General features: G+C 31.9%; 1 protein-coding gene across 5 annotated transcripts in view; it reads right to left on the reverse strand.

The window, feature by feature from the left end:
- Positions 1-4568: 4568 nt before the first annotated feature.
- LOC120770517 (general transcriptional corepressor trfA) overlaps positions 4569-25391 on the reverse strand; it is a 56270-nt gene continuing 35447 nt past the window's right edge. For all 5 annotated transcript variants that reach the window (XM_040098056.1, XM_040098055.1, XM_040098058.1 and 2 more), the window contains one exon: positions 4569-6684. In XM_040098056.1, coding sequence (XP_039953990.1) covers positions 4961-6667 — 1707 coding nt within the window. In that variant the 5' untranslated portion in view covers positions 6668-6684 and the 3' untranslated portion in view covers positions 4569-4960. The remainder of the gene's footprint in view (positions 6685-25391) is intronic.

Raw genomic sequence — 25391 nt, forward strand, 5'->3', positions numbered from 1 at the left:
TTTAATATATTTTTATCTTAATTTTTTTCATACCTTTTTTTATTTTTTCATTTTAATTTTTTTCATTTATTTACTTTTTTTAATTTTTTTTATAATATATGCTTCATTTAATTATTTGTGTTTTTATTTTTTTTAATATATTTTTAACTTTACTTTTACTTTTCATTTTAATTTTTTTTTTCAAATATTTTTTATTTTAATTTTTTTATTTTTTTTATCTTTATTTTTGTATTTTAATTATTTTGAATTTTCATAAATTTTTATCTTTATTTTTTCATTTATTTATTTTTTTTTTGTTCGTATATTATTATCATTAATTTTGCATTTTATTTTTGTTCCATATATATTATTGTATTTTATTTTAATTTTTTTTATTTTTAATATATTTTTATCTTAATTTTTTTCATACCTTTTTTTATTTTTTCATATTTTTACTTTTTTTCATTTTTTTTCATAACACATATATGCTTCGTTTAATTATTTGTGTTTTATTTTTTTTTTATATATTCTTATCTTTTCTTTTTCATTTTATTTTATTTTGTTTTATTTTTAATGTATTTTTACCTTTATGTATTTATTTTAATTTTTAAATATTTTGATTTTTACTTTTGGACTTTCCGAATCTTGAAGTCACTGTAGTACTTTTCATTATTTTAATTACTTTTTACTTATAAATTTAATTTATTATAGTATTTTTTTCATATATTTATATCTTATTTATTATTAAATTTTTTTTATATATTTTTATCTTTATTTTTTCATTTTAATTTATGAATATTATGGCTTTTATTTTTAGTTAACTCATTTCGAATTTTGAAGCCATTATACATAGTACTTTTTAACTTATTATTTATTTTTTTAATTATTTTTTTCTTTCATACATATTTATCTTTTTTTTAATTTTTTATTTAAATTTTCTTTTTATGCTTAATTTTAATTTTATGTTTAATATGCACATTCCGAATCTTAATGTCCCCTTAATACTATTGAAACAAGTAAAATTGTATTTAATTATTAAAAAAATTTTGTTGGTCTATTATTTTTGTATGGTATGAAATATATTGCAATTTATCATATTAATAATTTTAATATATTTTATAGGCACATAACTTTCAAAACTAACATAAATATATGTTAAAATGCATACATATTTGATAACAGCGAAGGAACGCATTGAAATAGGAAGACATTTAAAAAAAAATTTCCAAAAAACACAAAATAATGTAGGCTTATAGAGAAACCGAATTTTCTAACCTTTTTTTACATATTTCTCAGAATTTCTCTGTTTCATTCCAGAACGTTTCCTTCCTGCCAATAACGTAATTTTAGTAACAACATTATAAATGTCACTAAAAAGGGTTCACCTTAATGTCCAAGTGTACAATATTTGCTCTGAATAATTTTATGTGCGGTTGAGTGCTGAGTGGAACGTTACTGACATGAAACTAGCGAACTAATAGTGTTGCTAGGAACATATACATAAGATTGATAATTATGATTTTTATACATATATGTTGCAACCATTACAAATAAAAAGTAAAATGGTATCATTTTATCCAACTTGTTTGAAGAAAAAATCAAAAACTCCAACAAAAACTGAACGGGTTGTTTCCTTGAGTTCAGTGAAGGAATGCACATACAAAAATAGCAACAAAACGTGCATTAACAACAACGAAGATTTTGCCCTCATTAATGTAGTGACATCTTTTGATTCAACAGCATCCAGATATTTCACCAATAAATAACCGAAACGAAGATTATATTAAGATTAGATTTGTGTATAATATCTTTATCGACAAAATAAAAAAAAAAACAAGCACCTTAACCATTTCTTGCAATTATTAAATGCTTCTGTAGGATATTTTCAGCTTAAAAAAATACTCGAAGATTTTTTTCTTTTGTTCCAAGCAATATCGCTTCCATTTTCACTATACATAGCTATGTATGTACATATTTCCTTGCATAAAGAAACATATTTCACTAACATTTGTCGTAGCTTAAAAATGAGTGGGTCTATGCATTAGGCGTAATATTCAAAAACGAGGGCTTCAATATCACACGTTCAAGATTTTATTTCAGATCTTAAAATATGCTGACGAACATGCTTCATCATTTGCAATTCGTTTTTATTAATGCATACATACATATGTACATACATATGTATGTATCTTTTTACAATTTGTTCGTTTCAGTTTGTGTATACTCCAAACTTATTTTCAATTGTTCCGTTGAATATTTATTTTCGAAAGCGGTAGACGTAATAAATGGTTTTTAGTAATTCATGGCAACAATTTTAAAATTTTTAATGTTCCATTCTCATTTGTTCCTTGTTTAAAATGAATGGTGTTCCAAATTTTTTTCATTTTGTTTCATTTTCAATTGTTACGTTGAATATTTTTTTCGAAAATGAAAACGTCACTAAATTTATTTAGCAATGCATTGCAACAATTTTAAATTTTTTTCGTTCCATTCTCATTTATTCCCTCATGTTTCATTTTCAATTATTCCGCAGATATTTATTTTCGAAAATGGAATTAATTACGTTAATTAGTTTTCTAGTAATTCATTGTAATAATATTAAAATTTTGATCGTTCCATTCTCATTAGTTCCCTTATGTTTCATTTTCACTTGTTCTGGTGAATATTTATTTTTAAAAATGGAAAACGTAACTTATTTTGTTTAGTAATTCATTGCAACAATTTTAAAACTTGCAGCGTTTCATTCTCATTTGTTCTCTCAAGATTCATTTTCAATTGTTCCTTTGAATATTTATTTTTGAAAAGGGAAAACGTAAATTTTTTTACTAATTCCTTGCAACAATTATGAAATGTTTATCGTTCCATTCTCACTTGTTCCCTCATGTTTCATTCTCAATTAATCCGTTGAATATTTTTTTTGAAAATGGAAAACGTTACTAAATTTTTAAGTAATTCATTGCAACAATTTTAAAATTTTGATCATTCCATTCTTATTTGTTCTCTCATGTTTCATTTTCAATTGTTCCGATGAATATTTATTTTCAAAAATGGAAAACTAAATTTTTTTATAAATTCATTGCAACAATTTTACAATTTTTATCGTTCCATTCTCATTTGTGCTCTCATGTTTCACTTTCAATTGTACCATTAAATATCTTTTTTCAAAAAAGCAAACGTAACTATTTTTTCTGGTAGTTCATTGCAACAATTTTAAAAATTTTATAGTTACATTCTCATTTGTTCTCTCATGTTCCATTTTCTACTGTTCCCCTGAATATTTATTTTCGAAAATGGAAAACAAAAAAAATTTTTAGTAATTCATTGCAACAATTTTAAAAATTTGAACGTTCCACTTTCATTTGTTCCTTGTTTAAAATGCATTGCGTTTCAAATATTTTTTTTTTTACTTTTTGTTGTGACTCCAAGCTCATACATTCAAAGCCCGGTCTGTAATATGTCCTAAAGTAGTCACTTCCTGAATTCTACGTTTCAATTCCAAGCGTATCTATTTCAATTTCAGCTGTTTTAAAACATAAATTGGCTTCTTTAGTATTCATTTATATGAATCGATTATAATGTGTTGAAAATATCTCCGTAAAGTTTACAAATTTACCACAAAATTTATTTTTTTATTGTTCTATTCTCATTTGTTCCTTAATGAAAAGAAACTATGTAGTTTTTAAATTTGTATTTTTTGTTTTTTTTTTTTTGTGAACTGTGTGTTATAAAATATGTCAGAAAGACGCTGCTATACTTTTTAGACTGTTTGATCAGTAAAAACTACACAATTAATATAGAATTAGGATTATGCTCTATTCCCAAATGTTCCATATTAGTTTCAAATTCAATTGCGCTTTACCATCATTTCTTATCAATTCTTCAATTCCACTACATAACTATTATTGAAAAGGAATTATGTTCCATTCCGAGATATTCCATATTACTTTTCATATCAATTTCCATTCCCACCATTCCTTTATAAATTCTTCAATTCGCGACTATTATTCTACAAAAAATATGTTCCATTCCCAAATATTCCATATTAGTTTCAAATCCAATGTCGCATTCCCATCATTCCCTTATCAATTTTTCAATTCGACTACATAACTATTACTGAACAAGAATTATGTTCCATTCCAAGATGTTCCATACTACTTTCCATACCAATTTTGCATTCACACCATTCCTTTATAAATTCTTCGATTCCATTACACAACTATTATTTTTCAAAAAATATGTTCCATTCCCAAATGTTCCATATTCATTTCAAATCCAATTTCGCATTCCCATCATTCCCTTATCAATTCGTCAATACCACTACAAAACTATTATTGAACAAATATTATGTTCCATCCCCAGTTATTCCATATTCCTTTCCATACCAATTTTGCATTCCCTTCTGGCATTGAAACTTTCAAAATCTTTAAGCATTTCTACGGGCATGCCACAGTTGCCATTTAAAAATAAAAATATAGTCCATTTTCAGTCGTTCCAACGCTGTTAATGCTTAAACGATTGTGTATATATGTATTTATTTTTAATTTATTGTACAATAATAAAATGAATTTGGCAACTTTTTTTACTTAAATAATATAAAACAAAATTATATAATGTTACAATTTAATAAAAATTACAATACAATAATAATAATAATTTTATTTAATAACGAACAGTGTGCGCTAAAACTGTCGTCACTTATGGCTATAATGCACTTATCCCACGCTTGGCAATCATAATTTTTGCTAATACCAACAACTTTTCCTAAGCATGATCCCAACAGACTCTCGGCTACTGCGGCACTTTTAAAGCAACTTATTTTTCCCCTATTTTGAAGTGACGTTTCCCCCCGTTTATGCTGTGTTTGTTTGGACAAACATAAATAGTATGTACATAGGTATATTAGATAACCCCCGATTGGCTTATTACTGCGCTCTTTCAGCTCAGCAACCCCTAATTTTTGCGTTGACTGTGCTCGCTCACTCTAGTCGGCTCGCAATACGGGCGTCACTTGTACATCATTCTCGTGGGCTTTAATGTCGAATTTCAATTTCGCCAACTCCCTTAGCTCTTCGCTCGCCGGATCCACAACTGTTTTCTTTTCGCCATTTTCTTCAACTGTTTTCGTGACCTTAACTGTATCGGGATACTTGTTTGGTGCATCTAAATCCTTTGAAAAGGAAACCACGGTCTTTGGTTCGTAGTTAACACCCAAAGCACCGCTGGGATCGGGTGTAGGCAGACTGGGTGTGGCATGTCCATTAGTTAAGCCGTTAGCGACGCCGTTTGTATGTGAAATGGTGACATCTTCCTCAGCGTGACCATTCGTTTTTGGTGTTTCGGCTGCAGTAACAACTCCGTTTTCTTTTGATAACTCGACTGACTCGACTGAACTTGTTGTTACTACAACAGCTTCGGCTTGTTCTGCTACTTCGACTACTCTCTGTGGCTCATCTGCCGAATCAGCTGTCGGTGCTACTGCTGCTTCAGCAGACAACTCTTGTGGCTCTTCTTCTGCAACTAAAGGTGCGCTCGTTACTGCAATAGTTACAACAGGCGTTTGTATTTCTTCGACTTTTGGTTCCTCAGCCTGTACCACTTCAATTTTGCTCTCCTCCTGTGCCACACTTTGCTGATCTTCAACTTTGTGCTCCGCACTTTCAAGTTTGGTCTCCTCCTGTGCGACACTCTGCTGTTCTTCAACTTTGTGCTCTGCAACGGCTTGCTCTTGAGCATCCACTTTAATTTCAGCTGCGACTGCAACTGTTTCTTCAACTGCCTGCTCTTCTGGTTTTTCATCATCCACTTCGCCAGCCACCGCTTTGTTAACCTCTTCAATTGCCTTGGCCACTTCTTCTTCTTCAACCTGTGCACTAGTAGCCACTGCCACGCTTTCTTCATGTGCTGGTGTCTCATCATTGACGGCGGCACTTACTTCAGCATTATTCTCCTCAGCTATGGATGCCTCTCTCGTCTCTTTAGCAGGCGGCGGTATCTCCAAAGATGGCACAATCGGTGGACTGGACATAGTCTCCACCAAAGACTGGCGATTCGGTGAAGATGGCGATATGACAACGTGTGTGAAGTAGCCGCTGCGCCGATTTTCAAAGTCCAGGATGTTCTCCTTAGCTAAACGCTCTTGTATACGACGCTGACGTAGTATAAACTCGGGCACATTTTCATCATTGCCATTCTCAGCCGGTGCTGGCGTTGCTTCCGGCTTCGGTACACGCCTCAGCACAACTGGACTATCAGCTTCATCAGTACTCTCCAACCTCTGTACGTTGGCGGGCTTGAAGACACCATTGAATTTGGTGCTCTGTATGATCAATTCGCCATCGCCATTCTGACTGCTATTACTGCTGATATTGTTATTATTATTGTTGTTTGTAGCGCCATTGGTTTTTATGGCAGTGCCGTTAGTGAAGACGCCCGTGGTGCCCTTAACACCGGCGCTTTTGTATGGATAGTAGTTGTTGCGGTTGTTATTTTGTAATTCATTATTTAACGGATTGACGCCGCCATTTTGTTGTGCCTTCGGTGAACGCTGTATGGTATAGTTCGGTTTACCGTGATTGATCAGTAGTTTTGTGGCCGGTGAAGGTGGTGACTTATCGTCGCCATTACCGTTGAGAACACTGCCGTTGACTGGGCGCAATTGTAGCTTAACTCGACTCAATGTGTCCGACATTTTTGGTTGTTTCTGATCTGCAATTAAAGAGAGTAAGATAATATTGAAGATCAATATTTATTAAAGCTATTATATATAAAGGGTGATTCATTTCATGGTTCCCTACTTTTTTAAAGAAAAAGCACAGAAAATTCAAATTTAATGGGAAATTTTTATTATCTTTTGAAAATACAAGTCGTATTTTGAGTGGAACTGCTTCTGAGCCAGACCAACTGCCATTAAGCATAACAAAATGATGAGTAAGACTTCCCATTTAAGCATTTCCCGGTAGGTTTTTACCGGTTTGGTAACGTGAGGCCAAGCGTTGTCTTGCAGTAAACTCACTTTTTCGTGCCTGTCCTGGTATTGATCATAAGGAACCCAAGTTCCCTTTTTCTGAATCATTCCCTGCGCATGTAGTCGCTTTAAAATGGCTTGGCGGGTGACTCCCAAGGCAGAAAACAGCACTTCTAGAGTTTGACACGGATCCTCATCCAGTAACGTCTCCAATTCATCGTCTTCGAAGCTCCTTGGCCTTTGTTTACGCGGACGGTCCGGTCGATTATAACTAACTCCTGGAGCCATCTATTGACAAAGAACGGGAACTTAGTTACGCACCTAATAATAACGAATAACGGCCTAATACACAGTACAACAGCTAATCCCAAAAATGTTCCACAATGATATTGATGTCAGAAATTCGCTTTATTCCGGAGGACCAAATGGCGAAAGTATCGATACAATAATGGAAATCGTCGAGTCCGACCATCACTTAGGTACTTTTTCGATCTCCTAGGAGCTAACTAAGCATTACACAAACACGATTTATAAAATTTTAAATAAGGCTGTAACCAAAAAAGGAGCTCGATGCTCGACCGACTTCTGATGTGCGAATCTCTTTTGGATCGATCCATTTCTAAAGCGGCTGATTGCTGGTAATGCCAACATCGCTCAAAAACCCTTGTGATCGAATCGAGATGAGTTCACGCAGACGATGTCCAAGCCAAGATTGATGGTCAGGAAGGTTCTGCTATATACTTGGTGGGTTTGGCATTTACTAAGCGCTGCCAACACTTTTTCTTCGAACTCTTACTACGAATATTAAGGAAGCAAGCACCCAAAAGCGGCTAGCTTTAGCCAATAGTAGAGGAATTGTGTGCCACCAGGACAATGCCAGGAGACACATATAGATAGTGACTGGTCCGTAATTTCGGAAGCTCGATTGACAGAATTTTATCCATCCACCTTCCTTATACTCCGGATCTAACATCAAGTCATTACTATCTATTCCTGTCTATGGCGAATGATTTTGCTTGCTAAGATCGACTATCCTAAAGTTTAATCTAAATATTGGAGAGTTTTTAGGTGGCACTATGAAAGTACCTTCAAAACGACCAGCAGTTATCCGACAGAACGGTTAATATTTGATCTAAATCGGATCAATCTAACTCTGCTAAATAAAACCTTCAACGGCTTGTTTTAGAATATAATATACCATACAATTTTTAAAAGTCTTAGTTAGATCTATGGCCAACTACTTTGTTTACAGCAGCTGCTTAACACCTCAGTAGAGCGTTGCTATTTTTACAATGGCTGAAAATATCGAACAAATAATTTGTTTCATATTTTATATTTCTAACCCAATTTCGTGGCCGGCGACGATGCGACATTGCTGAAAAGCCTTACGATGATTCAGTTTTAACAAAAACACGAGCGTATAAGTGGCACAAAGCCTTAAAACACGGTCGAGAGATCGTTCTGGATGACCTTCGACCTGCTTGAAATCGCCAGATAGGAAGAGCTCGGCATCTCTCGCGAGTCCGCACGAAGGATTTTGGTGGATATTTTGGGTATGAAAGGCGTTCTTGCTCGACTCGTCCAGATAAAGTTGAATTTTTCAAAAATAGTACCGTAAACAAGTCTCTTTGGACATGCTTGATAGTGCGAATTCCGATTTCACATTCGTGGAGAGTGCAAACAAGTCTGTAATTGGAATGGAATCCGTTTTCAGTCGATCGAAGAGATAAAAAAAATTTGTTGAACGAGCTGAAGGCCACCCCAAACAGTGCTTATGAAAACTGATTCGCCACTATTTTGAACTCGCTTTCCACTCAACAACAGCGAAATAACTAGAGCTTCTAAAACTCTTTCAACTTTTATAGTAAATATTAAAAATTATAATTAATAAATACTTTCTACATAATTTATTACCTCGACTGCTAGCTAATCACTCAGCCAGCTGGACAGTCTACCAGATTACACCAAGCGCTTGTCAAAAAATTAAAGCACACAATGCCATTGTGAGTTTGAAAATCAAACAAATCAAGATTACAAGTGTCATAAAGAAATTAACACATATTTGTTTGCTGCAGTATTAACCGATGATTATCAGCCTTTTTAGCAACCGCAGTAGCTTCTTATCAGAGACCTTGTTGCTTGCACTACGTGCAGCTAAAACTGAGGGTTTTATGTCAGAAAATTGACCTTCAGCTAACATTACGGTAAATCAGCTCAATGCTAATGGCCTAAAGTAAGTCAGCACTTTAATAGACGTAGCTTAAATTTAGAAAGAGGCATAGTGGTTTAAATTGACCTCTGCTTGAGCTTTATGAGCTGTATTATGCCTATCAATCAAAACGTTTGTGTTAATGCCACGAATGGTCGCTTATTTTTTTCTTTTGAGCAACATTTGGAGCGATTTGGTTTGATAAACTTATTTATGTAGCCGTATTTTGCAAAGGCATATACTTGTATAGAGTAAAAAATGAAAAAGGCAGGAAAATAGAGTTGAAGTTTTGAATTTTTTAATACTAATTTAATTAATTTTTTTATATTTTAATTTTAATTATTTTTTTAATTTAAAATTTTTAAAATTATTTGAAATAAAAATTTTGAATTTTAAAATTAAAAACTAAAAGCTTACTTAATTTTAAATTTTTGTAATATATTTTAATTTAAAATTTTTTGTAATATATTTTAATTTAAAAATTTAAAATTAATTAATATAAATTTAATTAAATTTTTAATATAAAAATTCAAAAATTTAATTTTAATTAATTTAAAACATTTTAAGTTAAAAAATTATTTATTTTAATTAATTTAAAAATTTTAAATTCAAAAAAGTTAATTAATATTAAAATTTAAAAAATTAATTAATTTAAAATTGAATTAATTTTAAATTTTTGTAATAAATTTTATTAATTTCGTTCTTTAAAATATTTAATTAATTTTAAAATTAGTTTCAAACATTTTAATTAAAAAAATATATTTATTTCAATTAATTTAATTTTAATTAATTTTAAATTAATTTTAAATTTTTGTAAAAAGTTGTATTAAATTCATACTTTAAAATTTTTATTAATTTTAGATTTTCAAATTTCATTAAATTAAAATTTTAATTTTAATTAATTTAAAATTTTTAAATTAAAAATTCAATTAATCGATATAAGCAATAGCATTACAAAAACTAAAAAATGGCCTTCGGTGATAACTGTTTGTCGCGAGCAAGTGTTTTCACGTCCAGAACTGCCATCAACATCAACTGATGGCCAACATATAAATAAAATAACGGAATTGATGCTTGAGAATCGACGATTAACAGTCAAAGATATCGGAAAGACCAGTGAAAACCATTTTGAAAGACCATATGGGCCCAAAAAATGTGAAAGCACGATTGGTACCAAAATCTCTCAACTTTTCTGAAAACCAGCTTCGCATTAAATCTCTGAAATAATACTTTCCGTCTATCAGGATGTCATGGAAACGTATTATTACTGGCGATGAGTCTTAGATCCATGCTTAGGACCCAGAAACAGGCGATTAGTCGGCTCAATATCGTGGCAAAGGTGACCCAAAACTGAAAAAACCATGTCAAAGCAGGTTAAAAATCAAGTTTATGTTGACAGTTTTCTACGGTTATCGAGATGTGGTACACTCTGAATTCCTTTGAACCGGCCAAACTGTCAACAAGAAATACTATTTGAGTGCCAAGCGGCGTTTGCGCGAAGATTTTCGTAAAAAGAGACCGGAATTATGGGCCGACAACTCTTGGTTTTTGCACCACGATAAGACGCCTGTAATGATTCTTCGTCAGTTTTTCGCCAAATTTTCCACCATACCGTACCGCGACCACCATATTCGCCTGATTTAACTTTGTGTAACTTCTGGCTGTGCCGCAAACTCAAACGACCGCTTCGGGGTAGCCGTTTTGAGTCAAGTGAAGATATTGAAGCTTAGTCCGGAAAGTGACTCTAACAACTGTTTCGAGGATCGGAAAAAACGTTGACACAAGTGTATTGAAGCCAAGTGGGTTTACTTTGATGGGAACGACATAGATTTCGGATTCGATTTGGAACTTTCAGTTTGTATGACAGCTAAAAGGTTATTTGGCTCAGATCTTGATTTTTGTTGGCCGCCGAACCGCTTATCACTGCAGTAAGACTGCGAAGTGAGGCGAACTCACCAATATTTTGCAATTATTATGCAGATTCTTTATGCTTTATTGTCAATTTTGGCAACGCAATCCAAAATTATTTGGCATATAGGCATAGATACATAAGTGCATCTATATACATATGTACATAGGTATGTATATGTATGTAGTTGCGTGTTTCAAATACCAAACTTAACGAAGTCACTCGCTGACACAACCCATAAGCAATAAATATCTCAAACTGGCAATTATCACGTACAACACACTTGGCTTTTGCGCAAACGCATTGCGAAATTCGCCTAAAATCTGGCAACCACACAACAATGCTTACACGTCAACAGATGAGCGCCGTGTGAACGCTCAGCGCTGGGCATTACTATTTGAAATTTGTAATTGTAATCTAAATATATTTATGCGTATGTGAATTACACACCAGCAACGAGACAACAGCTGATATGCATAATAGCAGTGCCACAATAGCAGCAACAACAACAGTGGCACTACAGAAATTACTACAATTAAAGCGCCGCAAAAGTGAAAACAGTGCAATTCATTAACAAACAATTCCACCTTTTTCTTTGCTAGCTTTACTTACAAGCCCAACAGTGAACGCCTAGCTTGGCATGCAGGCAGGCAGCGAGGTAAGCAAGCATGCAGCGCGTTCGTCAGTACGTCAAAGCGCGTGACCGCCAATTCAGCTTGGCAACATTTCAAAACTCAATTCATTAACGCTTTCGTGCAACAACAACAACGACAATCTAACTTATAACGCTTACGCATTACAACAAGCAACAACAACAGCGGCTTAGAAGGGCAATACTGGATGTTATGAGCGTGTGAGTGTTTGTACGATATTATGCTTTAGGCAAAAGTGGTGCCAGCGTTCGCACAAACGAGGCGATTGTGCTGATGGAATCATAAAATATCTAAATAAATACAAGCAAAAGCGCTGAAAGCAACCTTTTCACGCACCCAGCGCTGGTAAAATGGTGAATGGTTTGTGGAGGCATGTAGAAAGGCAAGCAATTTGACTGCCAGCTGTAAATATAGAAAATATTGCATATATACTATATATATATATACATACATATATCGAAATTTATATACACAAACATAAATATATATTTTAGATATATAAATAGACACATACATACATATATCTTTACTCTTTCTAACGACCTTTGCGCCAAAAGAAAACAATAAAACAATCAACAACTGCCAACCACCTCAAGTATGCCTTTTACTACCACAACGCTGTATGTATATTTGCCTGCCTTTGCATTGAAAACATTATCAGCTGTCAGTGCATTGCAACAGGTGTGGCAACACTATGCGCTTGCAAACATTTTTTGCATTTCCACCGCATGTTGGCATTTAATTGTGCGAAGCGGTCTTGCAACTGCCAACAGTTGATGTAAGCTAATCGCCGGGATCTGTCTATGTACAGGTATGTGTTAAGCGTGCGGGTATAATTTATATAACTAACAAACCTATATATAGTTTTCTGTGAAAAAAGAAGGCTACGGCTGCACGAAAGCTATAATACCCTTCTTCGGTGTAGTTTTTATAGCATAAAAGGGTATAAAGAAATATTTATCTCGTTTCTGAATGGTCAGCTTATATGACAGCTATATGGTATAGTGGTCCGATCGGAATAAGATAATAACAGATTGTAGGCAAACCTTAACTAACAAGCTGTATCAAATTTCATGAGAATATCTTGTAAAATAAAAAAGTTTTCCCTACAGGGACTTGAGTTGTTCAGGTCAGTTTGTATGGCAGCTAAATGCTATAGTGGTCCGCTCGGAACAATATGTTCGTAGATTGTAACGATGCATTAAATATTAAGCTATGCCAGAATTCATCGAAATACCTTTTCAAATAAAAAAGTTGTTCATACAAGGACTTGAGTTGTATACGACAGTTTGTATGACAGCAGTATGCTACAGTTATCCGATCTGCAAATTTCTTTCAGACATTGTAGAGGTACCTTGAACAATAACTCATGCCAAATTTCAACAAAATATCTCGTCACATAAAAATGTTTTCCATGCAAGGAAATTTGAGTTGAATAGTTCAGTTTGTATGACAGTTATACGTCATAGTTGGCCGATATCGGTGGCTCCAACAAATAAGCAGCTTCTTACTGAGGAGAAGAAGTATGCAAAATTTGAGCTCGACAACTCAAAAACTGATAAACTGAGAAACTGGTTCAAGCATATACAGATGGACTGATGAACAGACTGACAGACATGTGTATACTTTATAGAGACTCTGGATATTTGTTCATTTGGTATCTGGAATTCCTTTTGTGTGTTACAAAGGTCTTTGCAAACTCAATATACCTTGTTCAGAATATAAAATGGTCCATTATTTCTGCACCAAATTCAAAGGTTTATCTGGCATAGTTAGTATGATCCGATTTAACCGCGTTAGTGGTGTCCAATAAAAAAGAAGTAAGAAGTATGGTCCAATATGCACCGTTTTGTTTGATAACTTGTTGCCTAATTGAAAGTAATTTCATTATTTCACACTCAGAGAATACTGTGCCCACTGTTCAATTTATAGCAAAATTATTCGTCATAAACAGGAACGGTTAGTAATCACTTAGTCCACCACCATGACGAACTATAAAGTGGATATATAAGAATCACTCAATCCTGCTTATTCAATAAAATTGGTATGTTATGACTGAGCTCTTGGAAGAACGAACACATGTCGTGACACAAAGGCAAATTACTTGTGCACAAGCACTTCTCTTTTTGGGGGTATAATCATCATCATAATCATAATATTTATTACTTATTTCAAAAAAGTGTATCTGGAGACTTTTCTTAACTTGTTATTGTAATATAGACATAAAAGGTCGCAGATTTTGAAAAAATGTTAATACTTTCCGACTAGAATATAAATATGCGCCTTAAGGTAGGCCATAATAAATCGTTGCCTACATTTAGGCACATTATATGATTATTAAAATGAAATAGAAAGATAAGAAGCCATAGCTTATTGTGTATTCAATAGTAAAGTTCAGAGAATATTCTGTGATTAAATAGTAAAATACGAGTATATGAAAGGAAAAAAATTCTTTGCCGTGGGAAGGCCTATTAAAAGCATACTATATTTTCTCTAAAAACACCAAGTCAAGCACCAATAATTGTGTTCAAAGCATGGTCTAAACACAAATGCAAGTGAAAACATCCATCTCCAATTAAGGTCGCTTACCCTTACCAATCAAAAGTTTTGACTCTCACATACTAAATCAATACTCTCTCGAAAAAGAGACGAAAATCAAAAGAAATCCATACATCATTCAAGTCTACGTAATCGGAACGCATTCGAATTTTTTATCCAGTTAACTTGGCAGCATTCCACAAAACTACTTTAAGAATATTTTCGGCTGCTGCAATAACCACAACAAGACCAAAAACTCAAGCCTAATTAAACTATTTTAGGAAACTAGCATTATTTATGGATTCCAAGTAACTGAGGTTAGGTAACGATAGATTTCACTTAGACAGATATTTGTTCATTTTGGTATCCAAAAACCTAGTTGTGGGGCTTTTAACAGGCCATTGCCCTATTGACGTCTATGCTGTAAGGGGCGACCATCTGTCGAAGCTGTGTGGAAGGAAACAACTCAACACTTCCTTGCTGACTGTCCCTCGTTTGAAAAGTCAAGACTTAAACACTTGGAAGCGCATAGCTTCAACCTAACTGGCGGGAGTGGAAATTAAGCGCCTGAGTAATTTTATATTGGGCGTTTTACTATATTACAAGTTCGAACTCAGGAGTTTTTCTTTTCTATGAGTTCACAAAGGACTATATATAGCAGTCTACGTGCGATCTTTGATAAGCCATCTAACCTATTCTAACCTAACCTACCCAAAAACCACTTCAAGTGCATCACATCATAGATCGACAAAGCGTTTTGAGCTCACTACAAATTTATTAAGGCGGTCAATATCAATCCAAGTCACCTCACCAGATTCTTAAAAGCTGTGTCTACCAAGATATTTCCAGCTCAGTCTGGCAAGAACCGAGCAGTGGCGGAAAAGTGATGTGACGATTCCACCTCGCTTTTCTCTATACAACTTTGGCAAAGAGCGTTTCACCAGAAGGATCTCGCAGTGGCATAAGTTCTCGTTTTTGACCAGTCTTAATGAGCCCACTGCAGGTCCATAGGTCCAACGCTTAGAACGCTGGAGCACATAGGAAAACCAACTCGCTTCTAATTGGTTTTTAAGTAATCGAAATGGATTTTTTTTCGAGCTTAACGCCGTGCTGAGCGATTTATGTAGAGTCTGTTGGGCTTGGCATTATGTGAAGACCTTCGATTATTCATATGTGTCTTAGACTATTCCTATACTCTTTCAAATTCTTATGGGGTATATAGTACACCTACTCACACACACCATAAATGGTGTAATTTTTTTGTTTCAATTATCTTTTTTTTTTCAGTTTGTCGCCTTTCTTTTGCGTATTAAGATATCACCTGTTCATCTGACGTGAAATTGAAGTAGAGCGCACAAGTGTATGAAGTGTATGACATATGTAATATATACCATACACACACATACATAAGCATATATAGCCGTTTGTGCTTAGCAAATGATCGAAACAGGCCATTTATGCAGCCATTCACTCGTTTAATCGTTTCGGCTAAGTGTGCAAGCAATTTGAGAATTTGTTGCTTCATTTGCCTAAGCGACACTCGTTTTGCTGCCGGGCAACATGTTTACGATTTATCAGCTGAGCGGTTATTTGTACGCCAAGCCACTTGTTGTCTGTGCGGCGACAGGAACGCATGCGCACAACGTACGCTCACATCAATTTTTGCTCAAATTGCAATTTAATATTTTGTATGGGCAATGATAACTCGATTGGCCGGTGACAGACGTAATAACAAACATGGCTTATGAACGAGTATGAAGTAACGGTTTTAGATGTCAAAAATTGCTTACGAAACGCCAGCGAATATATAATATGTGCATATGTGGTATGACTTGGTATTTACATAACTACCTCGTAATGCTGATAACTTTATTTAATTTTTCTTTATTTACTTATTTAAATGTTTTTTATTTGTCATATTTATTTCTCCCCCCTTCCCCCCCTTAATATGTCACTTTTGTAATTACAATTTTACAGCACTTTAATTTGTCCAATTATCTGCATGTCGCGTGTGTGGCTTCTATTATACAAGCTCGCATTTAGTCTGCCATTCTTGTTTTGCTCTTGTTTTTCTGCATTTTTAGTGTTTTGTCTTTGAGTTTCTTTGTTCGTTCTGCTTTGTTTTACCACAACCCGTTACTCTAAATACGCGCACACCGACCGACATGCAACCCGATACAGCCAAGCCCACCTCCGCTACGCCAGGCTGATTGTTGGCGCTCGTGTTCTACTTCCGCATCGTCGTGATTTATAACTCGTTTCGGTGTGTCTTGTGCTCTTTGTGGTACTCTTTGGAGTGATAATTGTGGCTTGGGTGCCAGCAAGTGGTGTAACTGGTTTCGGGTGTTTGCAAAAAGCGCTTTGTAAATATACAGGGGTTTCCAATAAGAGTGATAGGATTTCTTAACAAAAAAACCACATACTAATGAACGATGAACCCATTTTTCGAGTACTTTTTCCACCAAATCAAGTCGTATGTCATGAAAAGAGTCTGGTTTATTTCTAAAGACCAATGAAGTAGTCTAATGATGTTAAATCCCAACTTCTTGGAGCCCATTCAATGTCACATTTTCTTGAAATAATCGAATCTCTAAACTTTTCGCGCAATAATTCGGTGGTCGACACGTTGCTTCGTCTTGTTGGAACCAGTTGTTTTCAAATTCAAGTTCTACAACGACACTTAGAAATCATATCAACTCGGAGCGCACTATTTTCCACAAAAGAAAAAGGCTAGTGATCCAGAACAGATCACAAGATCTCAGTTTCCCCTCGAAAAACTGCAACTTGCCCCTGGCTAACAAATAACTCAGCCCAGACGGGATCCAAGATTCCTTAAAATAATCTCTACAGAGCGAACGATAGTACTTTTGAATATGTACAACGCCTTCATCGAACCCGGTACATTCCCTGAACACTGGAAAACAACACGGGTGGTTCTAAGCAGTAATGAACCCAGCTTGTTATCAACATACCGTCCACTATGTACGAAAGTTCTACAAGTATGAACGGCCACTTAAACCCAGACTCGAAGCAGCCAACAACAAAGCTGGCGGAATCTCTGAAGAAACCAACGACTGGTTCTAATCAGTGATGGAAAAGGACTATGCAGGAAAGTTCTATGAACGAGCTTTTAAAACCAGACTCGAAACAACCAACTACAACACTGTGTTAGAACCGGCAGGTCAACTTTAGGAGAACCAAAAATCGTAGATGACATAAATACATAAATACAACGAACATAGATGCCAACAGCGCTAGATCAGTGGACATGATGGACGCTCTAGAAAAGAGCTTTAGAGTCAGAGCTGTGGTGCGAAGCTACCTTAATAATAGAAAATTGCTGCGTCGAATAGTGGTTACCCCAGGAGCGGCACAAAGATTAATTTCAGGCTCAGGCCTATGGAAAATCATCTATGATACTATACTAAAGGCCGAAGTCTCAAATGAATCCTACTTAATTGGCAGTGCGGACAACACTGCAGCAGTAATTACAGCCCGAGACCCAGAAGAAGCACGAAGAAAGCTAAATCAGGTGATGATACGGACACAAGCATGGCTTGTCTCACAAACTCCAGCTCGTTACGGAAAAACAGAGCTTCTACTGAAATAAGTTTACAAACGACAAGGATATTCTAACGACATAAATAGCAGAAAACGACCTTGGCACCTTGGTAAGACTGGACCTAAGATTAACTTTCTGGGTGCAAATTCAGCACGGCGCAGGAAAGGCAGCGAAAATCATCTTCGAACTTAGCAGTCTTGCCGATGTAAAGGGACCCAGCCGAGAAAAACGAAAGCTCCTAATGTCGACAACTATCAGCGTCCTTATATAGATCGGACGAGGTCGTGTAGGGTAGAATGAGAGTCGCGGCAGATGGACGACCAGACTTATAAGAGATCTAAACTTATGGACAAGCCATAAATTGGAAAAATATACTTCTACACAACACAGCAGTTACCGATTACGGATACTTCAAAAAGTACCTCCACAATATGGGAAAAGTCGAAGTGTCGTCATGGCTTTACATATATATAGGTATTTGTTTATTTTTACATGTAATCGCTTGCTATTCGTCTATTAATCGCCGACTATTTATGCACTTAACTTCTAATTCCATGCTTATTATGTTTTCACTCTTTACATTATTGTTATTATTGTGTTTATTTATAGTAAATGAAAGCTTTATTGACCGTCAATTTTTTATCAGCGAACCGCGTTGTTACACTGATTATTTTAACGTTTTAGAGGTTAACGGCTACAGCCATTATTGTTAATGTTATTGTTTTAGTGTTTATACATTGGTGTTTTATTTTCATTTTACATTCTTCATTTTAAGTGCTGCTTTATTATCCACTTGCATATACATATATACAAATATACAAGTATATGTACTTAGCCTACATTGTTTACTAGACTTTTTTCCCAAAGTTGTTCCAAATATTTTCCATTCACTTTTGATTTGTTTACATTTTACTAAAGATAGTGTAAATAAGTTGAAAAAAAATAAATACAAAAAATAAATAAAATTTATTTAAAACAAATATATAAAATACCACGCAAGATACGTTAATTTTAAGCAACACTCAATTAAACTATAAAAAAAATTTAAAAAAAAAATCGTAAAAAAATTTTGTATTGAATGTCAGCTGTTAGAGAAGCCTTTCAGTTTCAGAAGCAGCATCAATACAGGGTGTAATACAAAATTTCCTTGGAGAGGATTTGTTGGTGAGCAAACTAAAAGGCTCATATTTTTATGAAGAAGACAACTGAGGGGTATGTTAGGATGCATCACAGGGCACTTAAAACTAAGATTTCACCTTAAGAAACTGGATAAAATGCATTGTCAATAATACCGTAAATATAAACGCGAATTAGTCCCTCAGTTTTTGAGATATTCACCTGAGATTTTGCACATATCCTCTTCTGCACAAGAAGCTATTCTTTTGTTAGAACCATCAATATCGACCAACTATAGCATATAGCTGTCATACAAACTGACCGATCGAACCGATGTCCTTGTATGGAAAACTTTTTTGTTTAATGAAATATCTTGATGAAATTTAGTATGAGTTATTATCTAAGGCAACGGTATACCCTCAATAGTAGTGGTTCTGATTAGACAACTGTACCATATAGCTGCCATGCAAACCGATCTTCACAACTCAAGTCCTTGTATGGAAAACTTTTTTATTTGAAAAGTTATTGTCACAAAATTTTACATAGATTATTGCCCAAGACAGCGTTTTAATTTCCGAAGAATTTGCTCAGATCGAATCATTATATCGTATAGCTCTCATACAAACTGATGGATTAGCCTCAAGTCCTTGTAAGGAAAACTTCTTTATTTAACGAGATATCTTCACCAAATTTGGCACTGATAATTGTCTATAGCAATAGAGCACTATTCCAAGAAATTGTTTATATCGGATAACTATAGCATAGAGTTTCCATACAAAGCCCATATGCTTGTATGGAAAACTTTTTTATATGACAAGTTGTCGTCTTGAAATTTTGCATAAATTATTATCCGAGGCAACATTGCAATACCCGAAGAAATTGTTCAGATCGAATCACTATAGCATATAGCAGTAATTTAAGCCAACCGAACAAAATCCAGCAAAATATCTTTTTATGCCTTTCTGTGCTATGAAAAAGGCACCAGTAAAGGGCTGGTGCTGGTGAAGTAGCTTCTGTACGGACGAAGTTGATTTTTTTTTTGTAGTTTTATAATTTTCCTCTTTTATATGTTTTTCTTTTTTATTATAAATATTTTTTTCTTTTTATCTTTTTATATTTATTTATTTTTAATATTCTAATTAATTATTTTTAAAATTCTAATATTGAAAATGAAATGAAAAAATTAAAAGTTTATATAATTACTTTTTTATTTATTTAAAATATTGTTTCTTTAATTTTAATTTTTATTTTTAAAGTGTTAATATTTTTATATAATTTTTTATATGTTTTTCTTTTTTATTTTATTTTTTTCCTTTTTTTATATTTTTTATATGTATTCTAATGTTATAATTTTCAGTTTTTTATATTGAAAATAGAAATGAAAAAAAATAAACTTTTTATATAGTATTTTTTTGAAATTATTTATCGGAAAATATTTTTTTTAGTTTTTATTTTTAAAGTATTAATATTTTTTTATTATATTGTTTTGTATTTTTTTTCCTTTTTTTGTTGTTTTTGATATTTTTATTGTATTTTTGGTTCAAAGAAATATCGAATATCTGTCTAAGAGAACTTAAATGTACTTTTTATAAATTTTTTGTAATAATTTTATTTTCATTTATATTTCACTTTTCGATTACTCATCTACCATATAGTTAGATATTTGCTTTAAAGTACTCCAAACACCCAACAAATTCCCATCCGTCAATTACTTGAAATCTCGTTCACCTTTTTTGACCATTTTTATGTGTTTTTTTGTTTCAAGTAAGCACAACAAAGCACGTAATATAAACAATAAAACATGTATTTGCTTATAAATTTATAAAAGCACTGTGCTTTACGAGTAAATATTTACACATATCTTGTTGTGATAATATTTTTTCAAATAAGCCTCGCATTCGGTGTAAAGTATGTGCGATTTTTCGGTTCATGGTGAGCAGATTCATTTACAAGTATTTATTTATTATTATTGTACGGGTATTAACTTATCAATAGAAAATATAGCAATACTACTCAAACAAGAACAGTTACAGAGACGCTTACATGAATACATCAGAAGAAATAAAAATAAATAAAAATGTACGTAAATGTGTTGGAGCTTAACTGTAATGTTTACTTGCGGTAATTGGGCTTATTAAACACATATGAAAAAAATATAAAAAAAAAGAAAAAAGAAAAAAAATGTAAATAAAAATTCTTAAAAAATATTAAAAAAAAATAATAATAAAAATTTCTAAGTAAGAAAATTAAAAAAAAAATTAAAAAAGTAATAAAAACATATTAAAAAAATATAATAAAAAATAATACTAATAAATTTTAAATAAAAATAATAATGATAATAAAAGTTTCAAATAAAAAAATAATTTCAAAATATGCAAATACAAATACTTTATTTAAAAATATAAATAAATTTTAAATAAAAAAATAATAAAATTTAAATAAAAAAATAATAAAAAAATTTAAAATAAAAAACAATAAAAAAATTTAAAATAAAAAACAATAAAAAAGTAATAACAATAAAAAATTAAAAAAATAAATTAAATCCAAAGTATATTAAAAAATAATAGTAATAAAAATAAATGTTAAGTAAAAAATAATAATAAATTTTAAATAAAAAAAAATAAAAAAATGTAAATTAAAAATAAAAAATAAAAAAAATTAAAAAAATATATTAAAAAAATAATAAATAAATTTAAATAAAAAAAAAAAAAAAAAAAAAAAATAATAAAAAATAAAAAAAAATTAAAATCAAAATTTTAAAAAAAATAATAATAAATTTTAAATAAAAAAACATAATAAAAAAATGTAAATAAAAAAAATATAAAAAAATATTTAAAAAAACTATGATAATAAAAATTTAAATAAAAAAACAATAAAAATAAAAAAATTATCATAATAAAAATTTAAAAATAATTTAAACCAAAGTATATTAATAAAATAATAATAAAAATACTTTTTTAATAAAAAATAATAATACATTTTAAATAAAAAAAAATCTAAATTAAAAAAAATTAATTTAATGCAAGCTTGAAATATCACATCAGTCATTGACAGCTTTAACTAATTGCTATCAATCCAAAATGTAAACAAGACTCACTTTTTGTGCAGCATTTAGCAAGGCAAGGCACTCCGTAAAGCAAAAAATTTATCGAACATTATTTCTTTAAATATGAGAAATATACAAAATAATGTAAAGCACATTCGCTTTCGCACGAAAACCGCAAAATTATGCATAAACTGTGCTAAAGTGGAAAAATTTCACACGTGACGAGTTCGTGCGCGCAAAAATATAAATCAGAAAAAAAGCTAAAATTAAAATCACACACTCACGAACGACTGCTTAATCAAAATGCGAGCTAATTATAAATATTATTTAAACAACTAAAAGTACTGTAATAAATATAAATAACTGCGAAACTGACAAAGTAAAAACGTTTGAAGTTGGCAACTTTGCTACTTTTTTTCACCAATGATTTACTGTGTCTCGCAGCACCTGCCTGTCTTCCAACGGGGGAATAACTTGGTTTGTTGGGTTTTGTGGTGAGTCACTCAGTCGTTGCAAACGTCTGATTAACGATCATGCAGTGTACATTTATGTACATACATATATATTAGACAAAAAATATTAAGCTAGAGTGTAATGATAGCTATTATCTGTGTGAATTTTGATGAATGTGGAAATAAATTATTAATCAGCCAACGAAACAATTTATATAACATACTGAATGTGAAGAAGAAAAGAATTAATTAGAAAAGCAAAATCTCAAGTAATTAAATACAATGAAGCAGTGAAATATTTTTATATATAAAAAGCTATTTATTAACGATTTTATTACTGTAGCTTCAAGCAAAAATTTATAAATTTATGTTATACTTGACCTTGGATAGCAACGTTGTCAGCAAGAAATGCATAAAACGGCTTGGTATTTCCTTAAAAAATTTTAAAAATTCTAAGCTTCGATAATATTTCGATAGAATGGCGTCAACAGGAGTAAATTTCACACATAATTATACAATTAAAATCACTAATCATTAGTATATGGTAGACAATAATTAAGTTCGACCAATAAAGGTCAACAGACAAGAGTTGCTGCTTTGAATTGTTATGAAGAATAATCGATATTTTTAAATAATATAAAATTGTGTAACTATTATTGTTAGAAAGCAAAAAGAAAACTAAAAAATTAAAAATAATTATGAGTATATTTTGAAAAAAAAAAAAAGATAATCATACAAGAACTTTATTTTGATCGTTCAATTTGTATGGCAGCTATATGCTATAGTTATCCGATCTGAACAATTTTTTCCGAGATTGTACTGTTACTTTGGAGAATTATCTACACCAATTTTTGTGAAGATATCTTGTCAAATAAAAAAGTTTTTCATACAAGAACTTGATTTTGATCGTTTAATTTGTATGACAACTATATGCTATAGTGATCCGATCTGAACAATTACTTCAGATATCGTTGAGCTGTCTCTTAAAGTAATATATACCAGTTTTTTTTTCAATATATCTTGTTAAATAAAGGAGTTTTCTATAAAAGAACAAATTTCCGATCGTTCAGTTTGTATGACAGCTATACGTTATGGTCGTCCGATATTGAAGAATTTCACCAAATATCGTAGCGTTGTCTCTTAAAATAATTCACACCAATTTTGGTGAAGACATCTCTTCAAACAAAAAAGTTTTTCATATAAGACCTTGACTTAGTTCATTCAGTTTGTATGGCAGCTATACGCTATAGTGGTTCGATCTAAAGAATTTCTTCAGATATCATAGCGTTGCCTATTAAAATAATACACACCAATTTTTGTGCAGATATCTTGTCAAATAAAAAAGTTTTCATACAAGAATTTGTTTCCGATCGCTCAGTTTGTATGGCAGCTATATGCTATAGTGGTCCGATCTGAAGTATTTCTTCAGATATGATATAGTTGCCTTGTAAAATAATACCTACCAATTTTTGTGTAGATATTTTATCAAATAAGAAAGTTTTTCATACAAGAACTTAATTCCGATCGTTCAGTTTGTATGACAATCGTCCGCTATTGTACCTATTATCATATTTCTAAGTATGAGTAACGCGAAAAATATATTTGAAGAATCTGGTTGAAATCATTTTTTCAAAAATTCCCAGCACTGATAATTTTTTTTTTCAAAACTAGGCGTGTTTGTAACAGACTTTGCAATACTTCATAGTATATCAACCATTCATTTAGATTAAATATTTTGTGCAAATGGCAACTCTCCTCATATGCTAAAACGTACCAAAAATGCGTCAAATGCTTAAATTCGAAATCGTGAAATTGTATCGCAACTCAAATCAGTTCATTATTTTGATTTTTTTATATCATTTAAACTAGATTAATGAATTAACTAATTTTATAACCACTATTTAACAGAAAATATATAACTCGATTTATGAAACTAAAAAAAACGCTACTTCAAATTGCTTCCATTTGAGTGCCACTTAGTTGAAGACTTTCTAATAAATAATAGAAATACGATGAGTATTTCCAGTATGCAAATAGCTAATCATCATATAATCAGTTAGCATATACATATATCACTCGGTTAATGGGGTTGAACCTGACATATTTATACATAAATCGTAATAAAATTCTTCAAAGAAAATTTTTCATTAACATAAATAATTCAATTCAAAAATAATGGGTCGCCAATTTGATTGCATGCTTACTCTCATGTACAATTAACCCTACAAAAACTGGTATAAATATAAGAGACTTTAAAATTATGGTGAGTAATTAGTTATTCGCCAAATTAGCAGGAAATATCAGTCTCCGTTAAGTCAAACTTTTGAGAGTAGCGAATTAAAAAAACAATTGGTATAATTAAATAATAAATGGAATAGAAAGTAATTATACCACTTAAAAAAATCTGTCAGAAGATTGTCAGTTTTTTAAATGATGGTTTTATAATTACTATTTAGAAAAAAATATGAAATAAAACTTAGTCTCATACTTATCCTGGACTATTCATTGAATTATTAGCAGTACTTTTAATTCAATAAGTCTTTGAGAGTAACGAATCGAACAATTAACTGGTATAAATACAATATATTGATATAATCAAAAAAGCAAGTATCTGGTATAAATAAAATAAACTGGTATAATTAAATTTGAGATACAATATTAAGCAGTCGCACTTACATAATGAGGTATAAAAATGCATTCATGTTACATTATGGTGTAACAACTAGTCTTACAGACTGTAAAATATGTTCTAATATAATCTATGAGGGTGACAAATCGAACAAGTAACTAGTAAATATTATAAACTGGCATAATGACACTAGAGATAAAGTGCCAAGTGGTTATATCACTTACTTAAACTGGTATAAACGTGCAAGTCTGTTAAGTAATGGCATAACAATTAGTTTTACAGATTACAAAATATGTTATTAATTAATTTTTAAAAGTAGCGAATTGAAAAATTA

This window comes from Bactrocera tryoni, chromosome 3, assembly GCF_016617805.1.
Source record: "Bactrocera tryoni isolate S06 chromosome 3, CSIRO_BtryS06_freeze2, whole genome shotgun sequence".
Classification (NCBI taxonomy): domain Eukaryota; kingdom Metazoa; phylum Arthropoda; class Insecta; order Diptera; family Tephritidae; genus Bactrocera; species Bactrocera tryoni.